Source organism: Eurosta solidaginis, chromosome 4 (assembly GCF_040869045.1).
Source record: "Eurosta solidaginis isolate ZX-2024a chromosome 4, ASM4086904v1, whole genome shotgun sequence".
Taxonomy (NCBI): Eukaryota; Metazoa; Arthropoda; class Insecta; order Diptera; family Tephritidae; genus Eurosta; species Eurosta solidaginis.
The window spans coordinates 54746843-54768011 of record NC_090322.1 but is presented as its reverse complement, the minus strand read 5'-3'; the positions used below and the strand labels follow the sequence as shown (position 1 = coordinate 54768011).

At 37.2% G+C, this 21169-nt stretch overlaps 1 protein-coding gene across 12 annotated transcripts in view; it reads left to right on the top strand.

Moving 5' to 3' along the window:
• LOC137249786 (succinate--CoA ligase [ADP/GDP-forming] subunit alpha, mitochondrial-like) overlaps positions 1-20005 on the top strand; it is a 152932-nt gene extending 132927 nt beyond the window's left edge. For 2 of the 12 annotated variants that reach the window (XM_067781700.1, XM_067781701.1), the window contains exons 2-5: positions 14251-14424; positions 14497-14727; positions 17292-18125; positions 18196-18480. In XM_067781700.1, the coding sequence (XP_067637801.1) occupies positions 14251-14424; positions 14497-14634 (312 nt within the window). In that variant the 3' untranslated portion in view covers positions 14635-14727; positions 17292-18125; positions 18196-18480. Of the gene's footprint in view, positions 1-13510; positions 13862-14250; positions 14425-14496; positions 14763-14782; positions 15546-17291; positions 18126-18195; positions 18481-19830 lie in introns of those variants that run through there. The other 10 variants (XM_067781694.1, XM_067781692.1, XM_067781690.1 and 7 more) reach the window with 10 other exon arrangements.
• Positions 20006-21169: the final 1164 nt, after the last annotated feature.

Below are 21169 nucleotides of genomic sequence, written 5' to 3'. Positions count from 1 at the left end.
CAATAGGTAGAGAAGGAAATTCGCTAAATTTTTTTCGCTTTTTTCAGATGGCGGACTATTTGCCAATAGGGCAAACCTGTTGTCCCCCAGGATAGAGGACCGGCGGGCCATGACGATAAATCTTACACCAGCGCTTGACACCCTTAGCACGTGTAACTTGAAAAGTTATGTGAAAGAGAATAGAGATAACTTGTAATGGTCCACTTGGGAGATTCACCCCTGGAACGTACCACCCTACAAGAAACGCTGATAGTTTTACTAATACACTCACACTTGTAATTGACAATGCTGATCCTGCGATGACGTAAACATTGATACTCAAATTTATGTATGTTCCTTTGTTCGCTCACGCATGTCCGCATGTTCCCAACGACAGCCTATAATCATGAAAAAAGACTGAAGCTGGGAAGGCTTCGGACACCTGGTACAGAACAAAAGAACATACAGCAGATACCTAATGCATGTGAGACAGATCCATAATTCTCAACGGAATTTTATGTATGCGAGAACAGATTATCCGATTTAATCATGTTGTCACTACTGACTGTCATATGACAATCAAATGATTATCACGGTTGTTTTGTTATTTTTTAAATTCCGCCATTTTCAACCGACGAAAACCATATAAAAAATAAGTTTAAAAAATTAAAAAGAGAGCATTTCAAAGCTCCATGCTAAAAGAAAAAAAATTCGAAAATAATATTAAATAATACCAAAAGCTGGCGGAATGTATGGGGCGCACTCAAAAAATTGATACGCGAAAAATAATAGTGGTTAGTGGTGATTCATTTTTAAATGTGTTTCCGCATGAGGAAAGCGCTCTTCTGTTGTTTTGTTATTTTCTGAATTTAAATTGAACATTTTGAACTCGAATTCTTATAAAACTATTTATTTTAAACAAATAAGAAACACGTATGCTTTTATCACGTACAAAATTAAAAACGTAATGAAATAAAGTAAATAAAAAAGCAAAAAGCATTGTTTCATTTTTGGCGGAATATAACAATGGTCATTTATGATAGTATAACAGTCAAACCTGATATCTACAGTAAACTATCATTTATGACACTTTTTGATAGTTAGAGTGTCAGCACTGATCCAGGAAAAGGAATGAGAGTGAGCAGTACGGCTATATACTTAATCAGTAGGCCATTTGGTGTATAAGAAGGAGACAAAAACTCACACGTACACAGTTGTTTACATCACATTTGCGCAAGTCCCCTTAAGTTTGTGATAGAAAGTTTGTATGAGGCGCTGATCGTTAGGTTGACATTGCTGACAATCAGATGATAGTCATATGATAGTCAGTGTTCTTGTAGGGCAGTTGGCTAGTGATAGGGAAAAGGTTAGGGTTCACCCTCAGTCATGTCTGCTTGGGGTGGTTAAAACAAATTTTTGTCAATTTCGCGCAGGTGGCATCGCGAAAGAAGCCAATGGCATTATGAATGATAACTAAAGCCCCCATTACTGATACTTAGCATAGACTTGACTTGACTTGGCGTAAACTTGGCAACTTAGCCACGATTATACTCCACTTGGCGCATAATATCTGGCATCATAATCAGCGTTGAAATTTATTTTTAAATAAATGTCAATTTGTATGACAAAATGTCAAAATGAAATGGAAACAAACAAATGGCATCTCAAAATGTAAACGTCACTTAGAACTTACATAGAAAATCAAAATTCAACAGACTTCTAAGTCAAGTTAAGTTTTGAGTAATCAGTAACATGCAATGTTAATTTAACAGAACTGTAAGTGACAGTTCGCAAGCCAAGTCAAGTCTATGCTAAGTATCAGTAATTGATCCTTAAGTGTGATATCTTATCTGTCAAATGCCTGACACTTTTTAGCGTTTTGACAGGGTGTTCCATATGGCGGCGTCTATCTTCAGCGGGTGATAGAAAGAGATATAGAATGAGACAGCGATAGTCAAATACAAATCAGGTGATCCAATCACTTTGGAATTTTGACGTCTATGCAGAAAATATCACACCCTACAAGAATACTGACTATCATATGACTATCATCTGATTGTCAGCAATGTCAACCTAACGATCAGCGCCTCATACAAACTTTCTATCACAAACTTAAGGGGACTTGCGCAAATGTGATGTAAACAACTGTGTACGTGTGAGTTTTTGTCTCCTTGTTATACACCAACATCGCCTACTGATTAAGTATATAGCCGTACTGCTCAATCTCATTCCTTTTCCTGGATCAGTGCTGACACTCTAACTATCAAAAAGTGTCATAAATGATAGTTTACTGTAGATATCAGGTTTGACTGTTATACTATCATAAATGACCATTGTTATATTCCGCCAAAAATGAAACAATGCTTTTTGCTTTTTATTCACTTTATTTCATTACGTTTTTAATTTTGTACATGATAAAAGCATACGTGTTTCTTATTTGTTTAAAATAAATAGTTTTATAAGAATTCGAGTTCAGAATGTTCAATTTAAATTCAGAAAATTACAAAACAACAGAAGAGCGCTTTCCTCATGCGGAAACACATTTAAAAATGAATCACCACTAACCACTATTATTTTTCGCGTATCAATTTTTTGAGTGCGCCCCATACATTCAGACAGCTTTTGGTATTTTTTAATATTATTTTCTTTTAGCATGAAGCTTTGAAATGCTCTCTTTTTCATTTTTTAAACTTATTTTTTATATGGTTTTCGTCGGTTGAAAATGGCGGAATTTAAAAAATAACAAAACAACCGTGATAATCATTTGATTGTCATATGACAGTCAGGAGTGACAACATGATTAAATCGGATAAACTGTTCTCGCATACATAAAATTCAGTTGAGAATTATGTATCTGTCTCACATGCATAATGGTATCTACTGCATGTTCTTTTGTTCTGTACCAGGTGTCCGAAGCTTTCCCAGTTTGAGTCCTTTTTCATGATTATAGGCTGTCGTTGGGAACATGCGGACATGCGTGAGCGATCAAAGGAACATACATAAATTTGAGTATCAAAGTTTACGTCATCGCAGGATCAGCATTGTCAATTACAAGTGTGAGTGTATTAGTAAAACTATCAGCGTTTCTTGTAGGGACACTTAGTTATCATTCACAATGGCCAATGGTGTGGGAAAATTCCCAATAACGGCAACCACTATGGCGTAACTTACAAGGTGACAGCTGACTTGTAGCTTTTATACGATTCCACACGTCAACTTTCAGCGCAGTACGATTTTGACATTAGTCCATCGGTTCACAAAGTATATGGAAATTTTAATGATGGCTGCAGGATTGTCACCGCGACTACCACCTTGTATGGTTCCACCATGGCAACCACAGTTAAATCATGCGATTTAACGGCGTCGTTCAACTGCGCAGTCGCAATAATGGAATGGAATTTTTCTTAGAATGCCATGGCGTGGGTGGCCATTTTGGGCAGAAAAGAGCATAGAGTTTTGCAATCGTGGTGGTCGCGAAAGGTTGTACCTTTTCCTCCGCAAAAAAGCGGACAAAAAAATCTAACTGGACATTCATGTCTCTAATGCAGTACTGAATTAAAATATAGAAAAAAAGAAAAAGTGCGTTGAGTGTGGCCGGCCGCAAAATGATTATTGCTCCCGGAAAATAAAGTATATGGCAAGCGTGGTGATCGGGTGGCCGAACGTTTTAAAGCAAAAAAAATTTTATCATAAACGGCTCAAATTTGGTGCTAAAAATTTTTTTTATAGCCACAGTGTGTGTGAACAAAAGTTCGGAAAATATAAAAGCGGAAATTTTAGATTTCGAGTGGTCTTGGTATTGCTTTGCACGCAGTAGAGCACTAAAGCGCTGGGTGTAGCAGCGCCGCCATTAAATAAGAAAAAGATAAGGTGCAAAGTCAGTACGTCGCGACTAACCACATAATTTTCTTATTTTTCGCTTAACACTGGCTAAAGAAAGAGTCTTCGAAAGAAAGCAATTGCACGCGTCGTGGTCGATGGGAGTCCAAAAACGTTGGCAAATAATTCAAGATAAATTGATATTAAATAGAAATGTGCTTGTGTTGAAAACGGAGTGGTCATTTTAGAATTTTACATGGCACACCATTGAATGTCAGAACCTTTCAAGGAAAATAACACATTTCGAATTATTTTAGTTTAGTTTGCAATTGTTGCCATGTGTTTGTATTTAAATAACGAAGGAATCCTTTCATGACAGGTCTACCGCTCACTCGGATAAATAAACCCCACCACCTTAACTTATTTAAGTAACATTTGATTTCACAGATATTAGTTACCAGAGTATACGAACAACCAGAACAATACTCTCATCATATTTCTATAACATATGTATACAATATAAAACGGTCGTTTGAATTTATTAGTTGCCATCATCGGCTGGCGGCCACCGCGGTGTGATGGTAGCGTGCTCCGCCTACCACACCGGATGCCCTGGGTTCAAAGCCCGGGCAAACCAACATCAAAAATTTTAGAAATAAGGCTTTTCAATTAGAAGAAAATTTTTCTAAGCGGGGTCGCCCCTCGGCAGTGTTTGGCAAGCGCTCCGGGTGTATTTCTGCCATGAAAAGGTCTCAGTGAAAACTCATCTGCCTTGCAGATGCCGTTCGGAGTCGGCATAAAATCATGTAGGTCCCGTCCGGCCAATTTGTAGGGAAAATCAAGAGGAGCACGACGCAAATTGGAAGAGAAGCTCGGCCTTAGATCTCTTCGGAGGTTATCGCGCCTTACATTTATTTTATTTTTTTTTTTATCATCGGCTTTTCGACATGCAGTTAATTTCAAAAGTATTCACCTGGTGATTACTACATAGCTATTTCCCGAAAATTTTTTCCAGGACTAATTTATATCTTATCGGAAAGTTAAATTTTCTGGAATCAGTTGAGAATGCTCGTTTGTGGGTGCATTTTCGCAATGAATTGAGCGAAAGACATTTTGGATACCTACATATGTAATAAGCCTATTTTGGCATTATCTTCGATTTTCTGCAAGGCTTATTTAAAACTACTTTGGATTCCAAACTTCAGACATTTTTACTAATATGGGCTTACTATGTCAATATGCTGATCACTGACTCAAAATGTTCATGCGAAGCACTCGAGCTCTGTAGTTTGGGTTACAGAATGTGACTTATCCTGGTACGTCGTTTAAATTATTACGAAAGAGGTGTGCTCGAAATATATACATATACTCTATGACACATGTCTGTTTAACTTATTCATAACCATCATCAAAGGATTCCTAGCTGGATTTTAATGTATGCAGTAAACTGCTCATTATTGCTTTAAAACGAATTAACTCTATTTGTAGCCTGATTTATAATTTACACAACCAATTAAAATCGCGGCTGAAAACTGGCGTTTAGAGACCGTATCCGAACTAAGGAGTTATAATAAAGTACAGCTATGTCCTATGTACACGACGCTCTTTACGTTCCTATAACGTAAAAATATTAATATGCTAAATTAACTTAAATTTAGAATATTTCCATATCACTTATGCAATTTGATGGTTTTGATTTATTTAGCAATTGCATTAAGTAATGTAGGTGCCACCTAGAATTTGAGTTATAAGAAAAGAATTTCACATTTTGTAATATTTAATGAATAATTTATAGGTTTAGTATTGTAAAGTCTATTCAAAAGAAACTATGGAGAAATGAACATTTACCTAGATTAGAGGTAAGAAAAAGGGGAAGAAGTAGAAAGTTAAATTCGGTATTATTATTCGCCAAATAAAATAAAAGTTAGATTAAAATAAAATTAACTTAAGATAAAATTACCTTAAAGTAAATACATCTAACGAATAAAGGAACCAGACCAATAAACCTAATAAAAGAAATAAATAAACAAATGAACTAAATAAGTACTATAAAGAAATAAAATGCGTAGCTACAACAAACACAAAAAATAACTTATAAAATTCATTCCGGAAGTATATAAAACTTTACTCCTACCTTTGCTTTGACACAATGTTAGATGGCAAAACCATCAGTAAAATTTCTACGGCGATTGTTTGTGATAGTGGAAGTACGGCGTAAAGTTTTAACTGCCCTTATACTTTAAATTATTTTGGGAACTTTTAAAGTATCACATATGAAGGGAATTTATCAAAAGATGAATTTCTCGCCTAAATTCTTTTTTCTTTTTATGAATTGGTAGTTTGTAGGCTGGGAAACTTGAAAATAATTGTAGTTCTCCATAAACAATTTAGTTCACTTAGAAAATAAGAACTTTAAAAGGTATACTGCCTAAATTTATACCAAATTTCAAACTCTTTATCAAATTCGTTTGGTCGATAAACATTTTTTTTTGCTTATATGTTGGCCATACTATATAAGAATTGCGCTTAATTATAAGTTACTTGCATAATGAATTTTAAATAAATATTGTACTATAAATGGGAATGCTGATTTTCCTTGTTATTTAGAAGGCACGTAGGTATAAAGGTAAGGAGCCACCGAAATATAGGTGCGTCGGTGGCCATGGTTTTGAGGGTGGGTTATGCACCGGGCGTCGCAACAATACACGCGGTGCCCCCAATGTATATTCGGCCCTTTTTTGTTGTTCGGATTTTCATCGATTATAACCTGCCATTTCCGGCTCGGTTAATTTTGTTTCTTTTTTTTTTGCGTTAGTTTTTTTTTTTGAATTTTGAATTGAGTGTAACGGTCTGTCCGTGACATCCGGTTCAGAGGATGTTGTTTTAGTTTGAATTATAGCGTTTTGAGTCGTCTCTGCGCTTCTGTCTGTTTTGAAAGGCATGATAGGATTTTTCTGTTTATGGCGCAGGACAGCAAGGTTGGTAAGAACCCAGCCCAGCCGACATGACTAGCCACAGTGCACCACAATATCATGGCGACTGCCTTCCTTGCTGCTCCACTGTAGATGCGATTCCATAAGAAACTGTTAACTATGTGTGTAAATGCACTAGTGTAGGTAAAACGAATTGAGAGCACAGGAAAATCAACAACCGTTCACGCTGAAAGCTAGTCGGAGACTCGATAAAGAAGTAAATTTTGACGGATGTAAGATACGAATGTCGGAATTTTCCCCAGTCAAATATGTTTTAGAAGTATGACACCGAAAGAAATGAAGCTAGTAAATTAGCAATTTAGGTTTGCTGTTCTGGCATCAGTAGTCATCCAGTAAAATTGATCGCATTATGCTTGGTTCGACGGCATTTTTGGTCAAGAGTACAAACTTGTATGGCCATTACAACAGAAGAGAAACTGTATCTCAAGTTAACAATATTCTGTAAAATTTAGATTCTAAATCGAAAACTCTGCAATGTCAACTGCTACTGTTATATTTTAACGGTTTCTACTGGCTTATGTTGAATTTCCCGTAATTTAGTTGATTTTACCAGTTTTTTTTTTTTCAGTGTACATGTATGGGCTAGGTGAACTCACAACTAAGTAGAATTAAAACAAAAAGCGTGAAGAAAATTTCAATGTACAAACCTTTGTGAATAAGACCACAATGGTACAAAGAGCTTTTTGACGTGTTGGTTTGTTTGGCCAAATCTGAAAATGTTATTTTCCATATGTAGGAAATTTTTTCACTTCATTTTTATTGGGACTCAGTCTCTGCCCATGACTCAATTACAGCAGATTTGTTCTCCAATGATGACAGAGCTTTGACACTCCCAAATTTAAAAATCTGGGTTGCTTTTACGAAGTACGGAAAACGGGGAATAATTCAATTCCAATCAGCGAAAATTTTAGTAGAAAAGTACCTTTAGTAGTATATTAGTAGTGATAATAAATTTGTAAATACCAACAGGTTTTGGGGGAAATAACTAATACTAGGTTCAAACACACACCAAATTGGCAATTTATACTATTTGGGCAATTTATGTCATATAATAAATTGTAATAATAAATTGCCAATTTAAAAAAAATTGCGTAACAAATTGTTTCAAACTTCAAATGCAACATTGTAAAGTGTGTTTATTGAGTATATTTAAAAGTCACTTACGCATGGCTGAACTATATGGTTGGCTCATCTCATCAGCTGATTTTATGTCTTGCATTTCACTGGAGTAGGGATTGTCAAAAGAAGATGGCAAACTCAAAATGAAACCAAAACATTGAACACATTTTCTTACAACACACAAAAATTTCAAAGTTTTATGTTTTCATTCCATTTCATTCGCCTAATACCAACACGCACATTTTGACAGTCTGAACAAAGGTATGCTCTTGCTGTAGAGATGACCCAACCAACTATCAAATTACTATTGTGTAAGCTAAATCGAGTTGTATGAACAGTACTCAATTCAAATCGAAATTTCCTCAATTTATTTTTCTGTTTGAACATAGTATAATAATATAAATATATATATATATATATATATATATATATATATATATATAAATATAGTAATAATAACAAACAAACTTTATATTCCGGCCTCAACTTTGACGGAATAGTTAAACTCTTGTGCTGGGAGTATTTATCTCTTTTCTTTTCCGTTTATGTATTCATGGAAGTTTTCCGGATAAACCGTTAGTAAAATATTCCAAACACGTTCGTTTGATACTACCAAACGAGGACCGAATATTCCAAAAACGGTTCCACAAATTCTTAAATGGAGACGAATGCTCCCAACATGCTCAATGAGTGCATTTCGTTATGACATCTCCAATCGATTTACTAGTAGAGTTTTTTACGTTAAACGATGAATTTTAAATTGGTTAAGGTTTCGCGCGTTCATAGGTTTACGAAAGTGCACGATTCCTTGGTGTCCATACTTTTCATGTTTAAAACAGTGCTTCGCGAAATTTTGTATGTGAATGGGCAAGGCGAAATAAACTTCAATTGCCAAGTCTGATGTTCCTTTATATTGTAACGAATATTAGCAGCACTAAGGGATACTATCATCTCTAAGCCGATGCTAAGCAGTGACTTGTGTTGCACATCAATAATTCAATTATTATGTCTACACGTATGTACGTAAACGCAGCGGAGAAGCAACGCACAAACACATGCAGATATCTTATCTGAGATGCTCCCAAAAGTAGGCAATTATAATTGTGGAAGTGTCGCTCTCAAATACACGCGCATATGAGAAGCTATACACGTGCATCTGTAGTTATAATTATATAGTAGTAACTAAGTAAATTCTGGAAGAGTCTAGAAGCATGCAAACGAGAAATCGCAGAGTATAAAAGGCCACAACAGTAGAGGCACGACAATCAGTTTCATTTAAGCAAGCTATTGGTTGTTAAGTATCAGTATTATGAAGTACTTTAATAAAGGCCATTTTGCATTATTAAATATTGGAGTTATTTATTCAACAGTTCTGCGATACGAACGTTAGAAGAAGGTTGAGAATAAGAGGATTTGCAGTAAATTCGTTTCAATTGGTGTCAGAAGACGAATTGTTGAATAAATTCCGAAGACTTCGAATACAACTTGGACATGGCAAAGTGGAGTGAATTGAAGATCCAGCAGCTGAAGAAGGAGTTGGAGAGCCGTGGATTGAATACAAGCGGCATTAAAATCGAACTTCAAGCACGACTACGAGAGGCAATGGAATTAGAGGGAATTAACGTGGAACGGAACGTATCCGAACTAAGGAGTTATAATAAAGTACAGCTATGTCCTATGTACACGACGCTCTTTGCGTTCCTATAACGCAACAATATTAATATGCTAAATTAACTTAAATTTAGAATATCTCCATATCACTTATCCAATTTGATGGTTTTGATTTATTTAGCAATTGATTTATTTAGCAATTGCATTAATGTAGGTGCCACCTAGAATTTGAGTTATAAGAAAAGAATTTCACATTTTGTAATATTTAATGAATAAGTTATAGGTTTAGTATTGTAAAGTCTATTCAAAAGAAACTATGGAGAAATGAACATTTACCTAGATTAGAGGTAAGAAAAAGGGGAAGAAGTAGAAAGTTAAATTCGGTATTATTATTCGCCAAATAAAATAAAAGTTAGATTAAAATAAAATTAACTTAAGATAAAATTACCTTAAAGGAAATACATCTAACGAATAAAGGAACCAGACCAATAAACCTAATAAAAGAAATAAATAAACAAATGAACTAAATAAGTACTATAAAGAAATAAAATGCGTAGCTACAACAAACACAAAAAATAACTTATAAAATTCATTCCGGAAGTATATAAAACTTTACTCCTACTTTTGCTTTGACACAATGTTAGATAGCAAAACCATCAGTAAAATTTCTACGGCGATTGTTTGTGATAGTGGAAGTACGACGTAGAGTTTTAACTGCCCTTATACTTTAAATTATTTTGGGAACTTTTAAAGTATCACATATGAAGGGAATTTATCAAAAGATGAATTTCTCGCCTAAATTCTTTTTTCTTTTTATGAATTGGTAGTTTGTAGGCTGGGAAACTTGAAAATAATTGTAGTTCTCCACAAACAATTTAGTTCACTTAGAAAATAAGAACTTTAAAAGGTATACTGCCTAAATTTATACCAAATTTCAAACTCTTTATCAAATTCGTTTGGTCGATAAACATTTTTTTTTGCTTATATGTTGGCCATACTATATAAGAATTGCGCTTAATTATAAGTTACTTGCATAATGAATTTTAAATAAATATTGTACTATAAATGGGAATGCTGATTTTCCTTGTTATTTAGAAGGCACGTAGGTATAAAGGTAAGGAGCCACCGAAATATAGGTGCGTCGGTGGCCATGGTTTTGAGGGTGGGTTATGCACCGGGCGTCGCAACAATACCCGCGGTGCCCCCAATGTATATTCGGCCCTTTTTTGTTGTTCGGATTTTCATCGATTATAACCTGCCATTTCCGGCTCGGTTAATTTTGTTTCTTTTTTTTTGCGTTAGTTTTTTTTTTTTTGAATTTTGAATTGAGTGCAACGGTCTGTCCGTGACATCCGGTTAAGAGGATGTTGTTTTAGTTTGAATTATAGCGTTTTGAGTCGTCTCTGCGCTTCTGTCAGTTTTGAAAGGCATGATAGGATTTTTCTGTTTATGGCGCAGGACAGCAAGGTTGGTAAGAACCCAGCCCAGCCGACATGACTAGCCACAGTGCACCACAATATCATGCCGACTGCCTTCCTTGCTGCTCCACTGTAGATGCGATTCCATAAGAAACTGTTAACTATGTGTGTAAATGCACTAGTGTAGGTAAAACGAATTGAGAGCACAGGAAAATCAACAACCGTTCACGCTGAAAGCTAGTCAGAGACTCGATAAAGAAGTAAATTTTGACGGATGTAAGATACGAATGTCGGAATTTTCCCCAGTCAAATATGTTTTAGAAGTATGACATCGAAAGAAATGAAGCTAGTAAATTAGCAATTTAGGTTTGCTGTTCTGGCATCAGTAGTCATCCAGTAAAATTGATTGCATTATGCTTGGTTCGACGGAATTTGTGGTCAAGAGTACAAACTTGTATGGCCATTACAACAGAAGAGAAACTGTATCTCAAGTTAACAATATTCTGTAAAATTTAGATTCTAAATCGAAAACTCTGCAATGTCGACTGCTACTGTTATATTTTAACGGTTTCTACTGGCTTATGTTGAATTTACCCGTAATTTAGTTGATTTTACCAGTTTTTTTTTTTCAGTGTACATGTATGGGCTAGGTGAACTCACAACTAAGTAGAATTAAAACAAAAAGCGTGAAGAAAATTTCAATGTACAAACCTTTGTGAATAAGACCACAATGGTACAAAGAGCTTTTTGACGTGTTGGTTTGTTTGGCCAAATCTGAAAATGTTATTTTCCATATGTAGGAAATTTTTTCACTTTATTTTTATTGGGACTCAGTCTCTGCCCATGACTCAATTACAGCAGATTTGTTCTCCAATGATGACAGAGCTTTGACACTCCCAAATTTAAAAATCTGGGTTGCTTTTACGAAGTACGGAAAACGGGGAATAATTCAATTCCAATCAGCGAAAATTTTAGTAGAAAAGTACCTTTAGTAGTATATTAGTAGTGATAATAAATTTGTAAATACCAACAGGTTTTGGGGGAAATAACTAATACTAGGTTCAAACACACACCAAATTGGCAATTTATACTATTTGGGCAATTCATGTCATATAATAAATTGTAATAATAAATTGCCAATTTAAAAAAAATTGCGTAATAAATTGTTTCAAACTACAAATGCAACATTGTAAAGTGTGTTTATTGAGTATATTTAAAAGTCACTTACGCATGGCTGAACTATATGGTTGGCTCATCTCATCAGCTGATTTTATGTCTTTCATTTCACTGGAGTAGGGATTGTCAAAAGAAGATGGCAAACTCAAAATGAAACCAAAACATTGAACACATTTTCTTACAACACACAAAAATTTCAAAGTTTTATGTTTTCATTCCATTTCATTTGCCTAATACCAACACGCACATTTTGACAGTCTGAACAAAGATGTAGTAGAGATGAGCCAACCAACTATCAAATTACTATTGTGTAAGCTAAATCGAGTTGTATGAACAGCACTCAATTCAAATCGAAATTTCCTCAATTTATTTTTCTGTTTGAACATAGTATAATTTTCTACTAAATATTTCATGAATTGATAAAGAGTTATATTGGTTTGGTCAATCTTTCAGAATGCCGTACGTCAGAGTTTTATTCAAAAATACACTTAAATATTTTGAGATAGGACGATTTCGAACTGGCAGCCGACATGGGGTCATACTCCACTCAGCATCCGCAATGAACTGACAAACAAACTTTATATTCCGGCCTCAACTTTGACGGAATAGTTAAGCTCTTGTAATGGGAGTATTTATCTCTTTTCTTTTCCGTTTATGTATTCATGGAAGTTTTCCGGATAAACCGTTAGTTTAAAATATTCCAAACACGTTCGTTTGATACTACCAAACGAGGACCGAATATTCCAAAAAACGGTTCCACAAATTCTTAAATGGAGACGAATGCTCCCAACATGCTCAATGAGTGCATTTCGTTATGACATCTCCAATCGATTTACTAGTCGAGTTTTTTACGTTAAACGATGAATTTTAAATTGGTTAAGGTTTCGCGCGTTCATAGGTTTACGAAAGTGCACGATTCCTTGGTGTCCATACTTTTCATGTTTAAAATAGTGCTTCGCGAAATTTTGTATGTGAATGGGCAAGGCGAAATAAACTTCAATTGCCAAGTCTGATGTTCCTTTATATTGTAACGAATATTAGCAGCACTAAGGGATACTATCATCTCTAAGCCGATGCTAAGCAGTGACTTGTGTTGCACATCAATAATTCAATTATTATGTCTACACATATGTACGTAAACGCAGCGGAGAAGCAACGCACAAACACAGATATCTTATCTGAGATGCTCCCAAAAGTAGGCAATTATAATTGTGGAAGTGTCGCTCTCAAATACATGCGCATATGAGAAGCTATACACGTGCATCTGTAGTTATAATTATATAGCAGTAACTAAGTAAATTCTGGAAGAGTCTAGAAGCATGCAAACGAGAAATCGCAGAGTATAAAAGGCCACAACAGTAGAGGCACGACAATCAGTTTCATTTAAGCAAGCTCCCTACAAGACGGAGGTAACCAGTTCACCCACACATTCAAAGCTTTTTTCGCTCTCCACTAACACATCGACGTTTCATGCTGTCATCGAAATGACAGTTCATTAATTATTCCGGAAAAATTGAAACGCAAAAAAAATATAAATTGTTTACAACGAAAAATATCTTGTGCTTTTAGTTGTGACATGTGACGGAAATTAAAAATTTTGTTGCAGAGAACACCTTTTTGCGTTGGCGACCTTCGCCCAAAATAACATTAAGTTAATTTGAGTTGTGATATATGAAGGAAATTAAGAATATTGCTGCAGAGACCATCTTTTTGCGTTGGCGGCCTTCGCCCAAAATAATATTAAGGGTAAAGTTTTACAAGACGGTACACCACCTAATTAAAAATATCAAATAATAATAAAAACGGAGCTCGAAGCGCGCCTTTTGATTCCACGTTTGATAATTTTTGATAAAAATTGGGTGGTGCACCGTCTTTTAAATCGTTACCATATTAAGTTGTATAGAATCGACGGGATGGCCTACAAGGTTTTATGTCAACTAAATCGCTCCCGATATGGTCGGGCTAGTACCTTAATGGTTCCCGGAACGTACCCGATCTGCATCCGGCAAAGGACCACCAAAGTCCATAACGTGTCCTTATCGCTACAACAACAACAACATTATTTACTTTCTGATTTTCATTCTTACGTATGTGCATTTTTAAATAATAAAAAAAATTTTATATTATTCTAATAGATAGCATCTCCGCCGGGTTGCGATTCAGCTCAGAATATGCCAAAATCAAAGGAAATTTACAAAAACAAGGTACTTTACAAGCAACATGCTTTGGAATACGGTACCAAACTGGTTGGATGTATTTCCCAAAAAAAGGCTGGAACTACGCATCTTGGTTTGCCAGTATTTGCTTCGGTAATTTATATTGATTTGTAGTGATTAAAAATTGCAATAGTAGATAATGTAATGTGAATTAAAATTGAATAGGTAGCCGGAGCAAAAAAGGCAACTGATCGGCCTGCAACTGTTATTTATGTGGTGCCACCGGGAGCTGCTGCTGCTATCCTAGAAGCATTAGAAGCAGAAATGTCTTTGATTTTTTGCATCACCAAAGTTGTGCCATAACATGATAGGGTTCGCGTTAAGCACGCTCTCTTAAGGCAAAAAAAATCGCGTCTAGTCAGGCCCGATTGTCCAGGAATCATCGCACCAGAAAGGGTAAGTAAATTGGCTACCATATTAAATATATAAGCAACATGTATGAATTTTTTAGTGATAATTTGTCATGCTTTTGTTGATAATCAACTGAAGAATGCAAATACGACAGAGTTCGAAGTTCATGTGAAAACCAATTAATTTTTTTAATTAGCATTTGGAGAGAAAAATACATATGTATGTATGCATAGAACTGCATAGAAGGGTAGGAAAAATGAATTATTATCAGTAGATTTGCAAGATTTTTGTCATTTCCCCTGCATCGCAGTTGTCATTACATTGCGTTAAGAGAGGACATCAACACCTTACTACCCACAGCCAGTTAAAATTATTGTAAATTTTGCTCTTTTCATCACTGTTTCAAAACGTGGAAAGTTATATATCGAGCATTCCATGGAGAATGGTGCATTTTAGCAGACTTTCGCATTGCCGGCATTATTAATATTCAATCCCTAGAAGGTTTAATGTAGTCATATCAATAGTTCCCGAGATGGTGGGGCTAGTACCACAATGGTGCTTGTTACCCGAACGTAGATAGATAGATCATTTATTGAGGATTGCACAGTGACTTGCACATCTCCTTCACAGCACCTCATCCTAGCCGACTTCCTTGATGAACCCCAGCAGTGTTCTTTGCTTGAGGCATTAAATGTGGGAATGCTCTGGCCATGGTGAGCCCATAAACTTAGCCCTACGTCTTGAAATTGCGCCGCAATCTAGAAGGATATGGTCCACCGTCTGCTGATCCATCACAAAATCGGTATGTGTTGTTCGATACTATACCCAGCTTTTGCATGTGACTGTTCAGTCTACAGTGTCTTGTAAGAATAGCCGTTGGGGTTCTTAGGTTATCTTTTTAAGAGGCCTATTAATGCCCTATATCGAGTTGTCCTGTAACCCCCTAACAGTAACTTAGATTGACTCAGGCCTGGCATATTGCGCCAGTGTTCTTCCTTATTTCCCTTTTTTCTACTAATAGATGCCCCTGTGGGCCAACTGGCAGGAACGGCTCGGGATCGATGGGTCATGCAGTTGCTGCCTCTCTTACCGTGTTGTCCGCCTGTTGTTGTTGTAGTAGTAGTGCTTCGCCCCATCCAATAGGTGCGACCGATCACAAATTGTCATCAATGTCCTCTAACGGGAATCCAAAGAAACTTTCTGTTTCAACAGGGGTGGGCCATAATGAGAGGGGTGTTAGAGGCGTTGGTTGCACAATACAGTTAAAGAGATGGTTGGGGACATGTGGGGACACATTACAAGCAGGACAATGTTTTGTATGTCGGGGTTGATTGTGGATAGGTAAGAGTTTAACCTGTTACGTTATCCAGCTCGAAGTTGGGCTAGAGTGACTACTCTCGTTTCCCTAGGGAGAGTGCGTTCCTCCTCTGCTAGTTTTGTTCTTTGAGTACAGGAATCACCGGCATAGAGGTCCGACGCCTGTTTGTGGAGTTCACTGAAGACATGCTTGTGTTTTTTAGCTTCAAACGGCTGTGTTCTCAGGTGCCGTATTTCCTCATAATGTAATGAGGCCGTGAACAACAAGAGCCACAAAAGATTTATAAAAGTTACGAGGACGCTGGATTTTGGAATCTAGCCCAGAGCAACCTGTCCGATGCAACCATCCCTTGCACGTGAAACACTGACAAGAGTATTTATTTTTTTAATTTAATTTATTTATTATTACGGCTGTTTAGGCCCAAAACTTAAACTACTAAGTACACTTCATTGTTATAATCACTTATTTCTATTGAATATGCTGTTGGAATGCCATGTGATTCCGATCAGCATATTTACTAGCGTGACAGAGGGCGAGTCTGGGAGCCACTCATTAAAGGAAGGTTGGAAGGGACGCGTTTCCAATCCTCCAGTGCTCCCAGCTTAAGGCAACAAAATTTGGAACTTATATTTTTCAATTATATGTGTATTTTAAGCTTTCGGAATGTATTAGTCTCCGATCAATGAAGCTAAACATGTCTTTGGATGTTGGAAATTGAAAATAAGTGTATCCAATCACCCCTCAACTTTGTTTAGTAAAGACGCTGTCGGAATGCATGAAGATTCCGATTAACACAGCTCAACATATAATGGGAGGTTGAAAAGGACGTGTTTCCAATCCCCCTTGCTCCAACTTTTATTTGGCCTTATTTTCGTTATTTTTGTTACACATTATATAATTTTATTGTTATATTTATGCTGTCGGAATGCGAATGATTCCGATCAGCAACAGTAAATACCAGCTGGAAATACCGAATTCCAGCGAAATTAGTTGTTGGAACTGTCTGGAGTTACAGGTGGCGACCGATTTTCTTTTCCTTAGGGCCGGATGCATTGTATTTTGCTGCTACCATAATTACCATTCCCTTTTCGCGCTCCAGTATCGGTATATCATGTAAAAAAATAAAAGAAAAAAAACTATCTTATTGGAAGGGTTTTACAATGCTCCAATAAACTTTTTTTAAAAGTATTGAAGTTATTACTACTTTTTATGTGATTAGGAAGTTCATTGAAATATTTCAGGCCCTTATATATATGACCGTCCTAAAAAGATTCTTTTCCAGCAAACGCAGCAAACCCATTTCTCAGTACTGGGGTCAGGAGAAGGACCCGGATTGGGGTCGATACCTTCCCGGAAGAGGAGAGTATGGCGCAGACCCGCTGCAAGGATCTGCTGGGGGGTTGACAATTTGTGGGAGAGACGCAACAAATTAAACATGGAGTCCGCCTGCTCATTGCCCTCCACTCCCCTGTGGCCTAGGACCCAGGCCAACAGTACTACGTTGTGTGCTCCTAATTGATTCAGCTTTTCTACGCACTGAAGGACAAGTGCTGACTTTATTTCGAACGCCGCAAGTGCCTTTAGTGGAACCTGACTGCCTGACTGAGTATGGCAATTGTTTCTTTGGGGTATCAGCGCTGAAGGTTCAGCTTAGCGCACTAACTTATGGCGAATACTTCCGCTCGAAAATGCTCGGATGTGCTTTTAGAGTTACTGATATTTTGGTTCTGGGTCCGAAAACTCTGGCTCCAATCCCCTCTGGCGTCTTCGAGCCATCTATGTACCTTCCGATCTTGAGCCTAGTAATACATTGCACCCGCCTATACCTATACAGCCGTACCAAGAGACGGAGCAGCCCATTACATATTGGCACAACCGGAGCACTGCTGGACATCCATCCTATATGAAAGCTATGCATTCAAAAGTGTTTGTACCAGTGGCTGGTGCACACCGAACTGGACCAATGTATGCTATATTGAGGCCTTCACAAATACCAAGCTATGTTTATGTAAATAATGTTACTGCTAATGTCAATTTGCACGGTTGAGCACATACAGTACCTACGTTTATACAAGGTGGAACACCACACTACCTACATGGCGATGTAGCCACCGATCAGGTTGTTGTAAGAGATTAATTAAAATATGTTATTCATAAGCACTGATTCTTATATTTGTATTATCATTAAACTGTAGACTAGACTCATGACGGGTATTCTTACTGGATACTGCCTTCTGGCGTCACATGCCTTTAAATTAGGCTTGGTCAGTGATAGCAGATGTAGGAAGTGCGAGTTGGAGGAGGAAACGATCGATTTCATTCTGTGCTCGTGCCCTGCGCTTGCCGGGCTAAGACTCCAGCTGACAGATGTCAGATCTAGAAGCAGCAAGTGGCTTAAGTTCTAGGAAGCCGCTAACCCGCTGGAGCCATGAGAAGCGTGGGTGCACTTTGGGTGTCCCAAGACAAGTTCCGTACCTGCTCCGAATAGTTTGATAGATAGATAGATTAGATAGGGATCTGTTCTAGGTCCAACTCTTTGGAATGCGGTGTATGGCGGGGTGCTACAAAACCACCTTCCCGGAGGCACGGAAATTGTCGGCTATGCAGATGATATTGTCGTAGTAGCAGTGGCCAAGAAACTTGATCTGCTCCAAGCATTATGTAATGACGCCATGGGAAGAATAGAGGAATGGTTGACGAACACGGGGCTGGAGATGGCTAGCAATAAGACAGAAGTGGTTCTGATGAGCTCAAAGCGGACTGTGGATGAGTTGGTCCTAACCATAGGAGATTTACAAATAAATTCAAAGCCCTCCTTGAAATATCTAGGAGTAATCATTGACTCAAAACTAACTTTTAGGGAGCACCTCAGGGCGGTGGGGGACAAAGTTTCTAGAGTTAGTGGAACCCTAACGCGAATAATGCCCAACATCGGCGGCCCAAGCGAAGCTACCCGTCAGCGATTATCCAACGTAACCAGCTCTATAATATTATATGCAGCACCAGTATGGCACAGATCTAAAATGGTCCACCAAAAAGATATACTAGCAGCCTACCGCATTACTGCTATACGAATAGCATGTGCTGTTCCGACGACGCGATCCATGTTTTATCCAGGAAAATCCCAGTAGATCTACTCTCAGGTGAAATGGCCGATCTGTATGGCATTGGATTCAGCCGACCATCTGAAGATGTTAAGAAAACCGCAAGGTCACGAACAATAGTTAGGTGGCAAGAACGGCGGGAAGATTCGAGAAAAGAGCGCTGAACCTTCATGCTAGTCCGCAATATAGCGGAATGGTACGAGCGAAAACACGGCAAACTAAATTACCATCTCACACAGATATTGAGCGGGCACGGTGGCTTGAAGGAATATCTACATAAGCGTGGGATAGAGGAGGATCCTTTCTGTCCAAGCTGTCCGTCCGAATTGGAAGGCGCAGAACATGTAATATTTCACTGCCCTCGTTTTCACGGCGAAAGACTGTCTGTAAACAGAGTTTTTGGAGAGGAACCTTCCATTAGGAATTTAGTTCCACGAATTTGCGGACAAATAGATTGTTGGATTGCTGTGAGCAAGATGGCCTTTATAGTAATGACGAAATTGATGATGCATGCCGAAAGGGAGCGTAGAGAAATGCGCATACGAAGTAGTGGCGACTAAATCGCCTTTGAAGTTACTTTACCAGGTCCTGATTTTAGTTATCTGAAATTTCTCTTGTGCCTTTGGAAAAGAGCTATGTGTGGAGCCCTATTTATGGAACACTTTTCGGCTTATATTAAAAACTTTTAATCTATTCTTACTGATATGAGTTTCTTTTTCATTCTAGGTAACTTGATTTTGACGATGTGAGGATAGAAATATCCCAAATATTCCAGCTGTGGCTGTAAGAACATACATTTGCTCAAATTAGAAGAAAACTGCACGGTTGAGCACATCCAGTATCTACGTTAATACAAGGAGGAACACCACACTACTTTCACGGGGATGTAGCCACCGATCACGTTGTTGAAGAGCTTATTTTAAATATGTTATCCATAAACACTGATTCTAATATTTTGTTTTGGTTTTTACTTTAGAGTCAACCTGTTATATAAGCGATGTCAGCTATGCCTGTAACTTAAGCGCCTTCAGACGTAATAGTTACCGCGGACGCGGTCACAGGAGTAGTTCACTACGTGGGGATTACACTAATCAAGGACTTTCAATATCGGAAGGATTTCCAGCACTATAACACACCAACAATATGTGCAATCACCCGAATAAATTGTACAACAAACGTTAACACCACATCATCAGCCAGCAACAACAACAACAAACGCAACAAGTTGAAACTTCTAAACAATTAATGACTAGTGAACCACCAACATATCCGCAATATGCGCAAACATCAACACCAACATGTGTCGCCTACTTTGCAATGGCCAAGGCCATTCTGATTCTAATACTGATAAGGGCGAACCATTGGCAAATTTAAAAACTCAAACAGACCACGAAAAATGTTGATGATGGTATTAATTCTAGTACGGATAGTAAAGAATTTAAACCTAGGAAAAAAGCTAAACTTGATAAAAACTTAACCGAAGATGACAATGTTTCTAATTCTAATACTAAGGAAGATGAACCTTTGATAAATACGAAGCTTAAAACAGAGTTATCAAAAAATGACGATGATGATAATGATGTTGATGCAAAGTCCAATGTTGAAAATGATGAAAATTATGAAACAGAATCTGAAAATAGTATGAGTGTGGATTATAACCTGAAGCAAAACTGTCATATCCTGTACGGCCAGAATTAGATGTTAAGAAAAGAGCCTACATAAAGAGGCTCAGTATATTTATGGAAAATTTATCATGAGACAATGCCCAATGTATGTATTTCAATTAAATTCAGCACATTGTTTGAAAAAGCATCTAAACTTTATGCATCGTGTAGAGAAACCAGAACATTTACAACTTAAATATAACGAACGTGGTGCAAAATGTAAATTTTGTGTTATTCAAGCAGCTACACCAAGCTTCAACAAATTATTGGACCATGAGATTTCTCATATGCCTAATAGTCATTATTTAAAATGTAAATTATGCGATTGGAAGACGAAAATACATTCAAGTATGAATTTTTATTTACGTGTACAACACGCTGAAACAATTGATGTAACAACG